Below are 6,894 nucleotides of genomic sequence, written 5' to 3'. Positions count from 1 at the left end.
TCCCTCTTCTTTAAAATAAAATGTTGGTATTTTTCTGGTGTTTTGTTTTGGTTAGATTGTAGCCATGCTTTCCACTGAAAGGATGACCTGTGTAGGAGCCTACAAGATTACCAGCCTGTAATTAAAAGGACTTGTTCTTTCCAAAACGAGCCTTATGTGGTGATTCACTACTAGTAGACACTGTCAGAACTCTCCCATTCTTCCCTTTACAGGTCTTTTGTAGCTTCAGAAACCCTGATAATGAGCTTTGGGTTAAATGGTTAGAAGGGAATAGGGAGTAAGTAATGTACTGGGATGATGAATGCCACAGTAGCAGAAAGTTCTAGTGTAGGCAAATTGGCTTTTAGTACATCTCCAGACGGTAGTTCTGTCTGTTCCTGTGTTGGTGAGAGGAGGATTTGGGTGGAGTGCTCTAATGAATTGTAGTGCTTTCTCTTCAACAGGTAGAGTTGGAACAGGCCTTTTTCCACAACCAGCCTCCTTCCCTACGGAGAACAGTGGAATTTGTGGCAGAGCGGGTGGGATCCAACTGTGTTAAGCACATCAAGTAAGTGCTGGTCGCCTGTTCTGTGACTTAAGAAGTTACTTTACATTATGATTAGGCAAAGAGTTGATCCTTTAAACTTGCGTTTATGGGGGAAAGAAGCTTCCCTGAGGGTGAACTGTGTAGCAGAACACCAAGGCTGTGTAAGACTGTGACCAGCAGCATCTGCTGTTATAGAGGGGAATTTGTGAAGGGATGTAGAGAGGAGGATGATACAACTGTGGGACACTCTGTATATGAATGCAGTGCAGCATTGAGACTTTATAGCCTTTTCAGAACATTCTTGCTAGTGACAGGAAAATCAAATATCAGGAATGACCTCTGGAGGTCACTTGATCCAAACTCCTGCTCAAAGCAGGGCCAGCTTTCAGGTTAGATCAGGTTTATTGGCACCTTTTCCAGTTGGAAGAGTTTCCATCTCTTAAGGATGAGGATTCAGCCGGCCTCTTTGTACCCATGTTCCAATGCTTAATTTTCCCAGGCTTTGTGAAAAACGTTTTCTTATATCCTATCAGAATATTTGTTGTTCCAGCTTGTGCATATTCCTGTCAACCTTTAGCAGTGCTCTTCCTGGAAGTCTTGTTCTGTCTTCTCTGTAAATTTTCCTTCTCCCTTCAGCTTTTTCTTGTCTCCAGGCTAGGTGAAACTGACTCCCCCTTGTAGGCGTGTGCTCCAGCATCCCAGCTATTTTAATAATTTTTTTATTTTCTCCTGCAGTTACTCAGATTGTCAATGGCTTTGTTGTCCTGAGATCCCAAAGCTGGACACACTACTCCAGATGCAGCCCCACAGTGATGAGGGAAGCAGTAACTTCCCTTGACTTGCTGGCTGCCTTGTCAGCCCAGTATAAGGTTGGCTTTCTTTGGACACTCCTAACTCACCTTGTGTTCTGCGAACCCCAGGTCCTTTCTGCAGAGCTGCTCTGTAGCCAGTAGACCCCAGCCTGTACAGGTGCACAGTCAGCCCATTTCTCTCTCGCAGTCCTCCTGTGTGGCAGCCCTGCCCTCCAGCTCATGAGCTTGCTCAGAGTTTGCACTGTTCTGTTGTCCAGCTTGCTGCAGCCATTAAATGTTACCAGCCCCTAAGGAATGGTGGTTGTAGTGGGCTGCTGCTGACTTTGAACTTCTTTGAACTTTGAACTTCTGAGCACTGTAAATTGAGCATACAAGGGTATTGCTGCCAGAAAGGAGACCTGTAACCAAATATGTTTCTTGTAAAACCTAAAGGCTTTTGACTCTTGAGTCTTAGTACTGTTTTGGTGTCTTCGTTGCTGTTTTCTTCCGTACATACAGAGCAAGGAGATGATACAGTACTAATTCGTTTTTAGTAGAGTGACTTACTGCATTTAAGATGGGTATCCCCCTAAACAGGGGAGAAGAGCTGGGTACAGTTAGTGTGCACTGTTTCTCGTATTGATTTCAGTCTGCCTGATTGTTCTTGGTTTTGTTGCAGGGCAACACTGGTAGCGGAGCTGGTCCAAAGGGCTGAAGCCATGTTGCAAGATAAAGTGAAGGAGGAGGATGTTAATCATGACAAACTGCTTGAAGAGGTGTGCACTCATCTGTATGAGGAAGGGGCCCAGGCACTCATCAAAGGCAGAGAGTAAGGAGGAAAAGTTATTTAAACTTGTGCCTTCCCGTCTCTTCTTACTGCAGAATCTATAAGCCTAATTTAGCTTGGCCTGTCATGCTCAGGTCCTGGTAATTATAAACCATGCCCTCTGCTCTTCTTAGGGTGAGTGTCTGCTATGCCTCCAGCCAGTTAATACTGTATTCGTAAGAAGGAGTAAAGGTGCTGTGTGTTCTTCTGCATCCATCTCCAAACAGACATCCACTGCAGCTATTGTATTTCCCCTCTTTGGAAAATTGATATTGCAGCTTGGTTGCTTGTAATTACCCTTTGCTTGTCTGGTTCTTTTAGTTTGATTTATTGCATTGCTACATAATGAACCTCTGAGTGTTGTCCAAGAACTTAGACTAATCCTGTGGCACACTTTCTTTCTTTTCTTGCAGGTTTTGCAAAAAAAAAGGTCCTGAGGCAGTAAGGGTGTTGTTGCCAGAAGAGACATCTGCAGCAGTATGTATTTTCACTAAAACTTATTGAAAACCTTGACTTTAAGTCTGGATCATTACCATTTTTCCATTGCTGCTTCACTTATCCCTTAATAGCTCAGGTCAAGGGAATCTATTGATGCACTCATGGGAGGACTGATAGATGCTAAGGAGAGTCACTTCTACTGGGCTGCCTTGCATATTCTGGGTAAAGTGATGCTCCAGCTCATAGCTGACTGTTGTGGCTAGAATGTTATAGAAATTGCATTCATCTTGCAATGGTAATGCTTTTGTTCTAGCATTGACTTCCACAAGACTTGATGAGATTTGGAAAATCAAAACGGGTCGGTTGTATTGCTCAAACCAGCAGTTTCCACAGAGGGGGTGGTGCTCAGTTTAATTGTTGCATGCCAAAATTAAGCTTTTTTCCTCTAGACTTCCTTCTGAATTTTCACAGTGCTGTGGCTGATAGTAAACCTATCATTTTTTACCCTCCCTGTAAAGGTTTTAAGTAGTGCAGAAAACATTGCGGTGGAACTGGCAACTGAGAGAGCCTGTGGCTGGCTCTCTGCCAACATTTCAGGTGAGTCTTTTTACCTGGAAATGGGGCTTCTAACCTGTGCATTGTACTCTTTTTTTCTGAGATTAAGGGACAGACACTGTTACTAAGTACTTAGTCCTACTAGTTCTTCTTTTAGTGGAAAATATGTGGTTGCTCTGTCCCTCCTTGTTTAGGAATAACAGAAATGATTTCTAGCTCTAAGAACCTTCTTTGGGGATCTTTTGGGCTTGGCCCATGGTAGTGATTTTTAGTTATGGAGTCTTGTTAGGATGGTGGGAGTAAATGCTGTGAAAAGCTTCTTCTGGAAATGTCATCTGGGCTGAAGTTGTCTTAGCACTTCCAGTGTATACAGACAACTGCTCTCTCAAACCACCTTATGGTTCACATGTACAGAGTGCTTCTGAAATCTCCTGTAAAACAAATACTTCTTGGACTTGGGTGTATTTTCTGCAGGCTGAAGGCAAGTGTTGTCCTTTTACTCTGTAATACTGCTCTGGCAGCTCTTCAGAATCTCTGAAAACCCATTTTTTCAAGAGGTTGTGCCAAAAGTCTGGGGAGGAATGTCCATGTACCATTTGCAGCTGCAGGAATTTAGTGTTTTGGATGCTGATCAAAACTTATTTTGGTAGAAGACATATGGCTTTTACGTTGGTTGAACTGGTATGATCACACTGCATCAGCTTTGTGCTTTGGCATTGCCTTCTGGCTTAGCTACTTGTTTGTTAAAGCCACTGAAATATTTTGATGGGAAGTGAGATGAGTTTCCAGCGGTACCTGGCAGTGATGGGTGGCTGCCTTCTACAGCTGTGGGTTAGCACACCCTCTCCACATGTGCCTCTGCACATTAAATATAGTGGGAGGTCAGAGAGAGGGGTTTGAAAATGTAAGCTGTCTTATTTCCTTATTTGCTGTGGTCCTTGGAATGAGAGGCTAAGAGTGTTTGGAAATTATTCTCTGCTTCAGTGGAGAGAAAAACTGAAGCAGACAGGATTTGTTCTCTGTTCTCTGTAGCACTCATCAAAAGGGAAGTGAAGGCAACCTTCAACCGAATGCTGAAAGTCCCAGGATTTCCCTTGCCAGGTGAGGATGCTCTGGAGTTGAGAAGGGACTGTCCTCCAGGCTGTCAGCACTGTGCTCCATTTCCCTCCCAGATCATCAATGAGATTAAGGTACACAGTATTCACTTCCTGGCTTGCCCCAACTCCCTTTCCGTTTTTCACATTGGTGTTCTTGTGGTTTGTTTTTATCATTTAGTGGGGATTTGTTTGTTTGGGCTTTTTTAAGAGAATGGTCTGGTTTTGAGGAACTGGCTGTGGGGAGTGCTTAGGAAGTACGATGGAAAGTTTTCAGGTTTTTTAAACCCCTGCTTGCTGGGTCTATATCAGAGTTCCCTGTTAGGAGTGCTATCTCAAATACAGATTTCTGGTAGCATGCCAGTGTGGCCTTTTTGATATGAGTAGGGTGGAAACCACAGTGTGGACACCATAATATTGTGTACAATTTTGCAGTCATTTAACCTGTGCACCCCATAAGGAAAAGAAGGATTCTGAACACCTCAATTTTTTACCATTATGTATTCTGCCTATTTTTTTGTTCCTGATTGTCTACTTGCAGACAAGTAATGCTGGTTATCACTGTCATTGCTTTCCCAGCAACTGTGTGAAAATGAGTTCACATCCTTTAATGCTTTCTTGCTTGTGCTAAAATAAAAAGAGGAGGATAAATTGTGTGAGGAAACCTCTGGGCTGACACTGAAGCTTCCCTGACAATATAAGAGGGCTCTGGATTTCTGTAGTACTTCTACCCTGAACTTGCTGTGCTGTCAGATTTATCTAGAGCTTTCAGTGCTAGGACTTTTAAGGAAGATGAACTTATTGCCATCATTGAATTTTACTTCATAACATTAGTGAGAACTGTGCTAGAAAATGAGATCTTAGTAAGGTTGTGAAAAATCAGCTTTAATCTGTCTTTTGAAATATATATTCTAGCTTAGGTTTTGGTTTTAATGAGGACCCAAGAACTACTTACTGAACTGCTCTGTCACAGGTCCAAAGATCTGTTTGTGGAAGAGTAGGATACTAATGTGTGGGTTACTGTTGTCTTTCTCACCAAGGATGTGCTCTGTGTTGCTGTGGGCCCACGGGATGAGGGTGAAGTGGTTGACTATGTGTGGCTGGAGTGCTTGCTGGGAAGGTTGAGTCAGACACTTCGATGCAGAAAGGTAAAAGATGTAAAAAAGCAACAAAATCCCCCTTTGAATCACTTTGAGCTGTCTTGGTACCTGTAAACTTGTTAGTTGGCCTTGCCTCACAGTTGAGTTCAGTTGAGGGGTTTTTATTTGAGCTCAAATGTGGCAATGTTGCACACATATACTATGTAGATTTGCTTGTTAATTCAGTTTGCCTTTGTGAGTCCCCTTTTCATATATGACATTTTTTTTGTCTTTCAGTCTTCAGTGGTCTCCTCATTACAGCTCTGTGCTGTAAATTGCCTGCTCTTCTCAGATATTTTTATCCCTTGTGAAGCCTTGGTTTGTCCAGTCTGCAATATGGGGACAAAAATACAACTTTTTTTTGTGTTTTCCAGTTCATGTGTCCCACATCAGAACAGCAGCTGGCCAAGTGCACGGTTGAGTTGGTGTCTTTGCTGGGTAAGTCTGTTATGATAAGCTATTTAAGACTGAAATCTGTTATTACAGTTCTCTTAGATCCTTGAGATCAGAGATTTAAGTGTTTAGAGCTCATGGATATTTGATTCTCTTCAGTGTCACTGAGTCTGCACATTTTTTTCCTGTGATTTTGGGTGGTTTTTCTTATTCCCTCTTACATTCTGCAAAACAGAACTGTACAGTGACTAACCATCCTTCTGATCCGTTTCACATCTCTGTTGTTTTTTATTTATTGACACCTTCATTTAAATATGGGATATGTTTTCCAGTATTTCTGCCTCTGAAAAATTGTGGTTGAGTTTGGGCTTTTTTTGTAAGAGTAAGGGCCTTTTTCATTTCAACATTAAATTATGTTTTTATGGCTTTTTTATGGAAAGAATGGAAATAACTTGTTTTCTGTGTATTATGACTCCTGTGAACATTTTGGTTTTTTTCTCTTGCTTTGATGTGTAAATACAATTTTTCTGTGAGCAGGAGCTTGTGATCTCAATGTAGGTGTTTTCTTCATGGGCAACCTTCTAACTGCCTGGTTTTAGAGCCAGCTTTAGAAGTTTTGTGCATAATTTGTTTTTTCAGAAGGCAGTTCACATCTGAATATTGTGAAATTTATTCTGGGGGCAGCAGTATCAACCTGTCCTGTTCCATTAGACTGTACCAAGGAAGAAGTGGTATCTTCTTCTGTTCATGTTCATCTGCAGTTAAACACTGTTCAGCTTTACTTTCACTTGTGTGAAGTCACTTAACTCTGCCTATAATCTAAACTATGAACAACTGTTCAATCTTTCTATAGATTTAAATGTTTAACTGTGTTACTCTTCTCTCCTTTGAAGTAACACCTAGGTTCTCTGACTAAATAGTAGGCTGACTTTCAAGACTTGGGGCTATATTCCAACCAATTGGTGTTCTTTGTCTGAGGAATATAAATCTCTTCCTATGTCGTACTGTCTGTATAGTTTCAAAGCTCATAATTTTGCATATTTCCAAACTCCAGTCCTCTTAGGTTGACTGGTTTGTACTAAGTGTGCTGCTGAAACAAGATGATGACTGTAAAAGGAACTAATACATCACT

The 6,894-nt window shown here is 41.8% G+C and overlaps 1 protein-coding gene across 1 annotated transcript in view; it reads left to right on the top strand.

The window, feature by feature from the left end:
* The window catches only part of CDAN1 (codanin 1), a 32,600-nt gene that overhangs the window by 21,788 nt on the left and 3,918 nt on the right, over window positions 1-6,894 (top strand). The window contains 7 exon segments of the mRNA XM_017741619.1: window positions 444-547; window positions 1,997-2,146; window positions 2,557-2,620; window positions 3,100-3,178; window positions 4,169-4,326; window positions 5,271-5,378; window positions 5,744-5,807. Of these exon segments, the coding sequence (XP_017597108.1) occupies window positions 444-547; window positions 1,997-2,146; window positions 2,557-2,620; window positions 3,100-3,178; window positions 4,169-4,326; window positions 5,271-5,378; window positions 5,744-5,807 (727 nt within the window).

The sequence above is a fragment of the Corvus brachyrhynchos genome, unplaced genomic scaffold (assembly GCF_000691975.1).
Source record: "Corvus brachyrhynchos isolate BGI_N302 unplaced genomic scaffold, ASM69197v1 scaffold115, whole genome shotgun sequence".
Classification (NCBI taxonomy): Eukaryota; Metazoa; Chordata; class Aves; order Passeriformes; family Corvidae; genus Corvus; species Corvus brachyrhynchos.
Note: the sequence above shows the minus strand (reverse complement) of the source record. Positions and strands in the feature narration are given on the sequence as shown.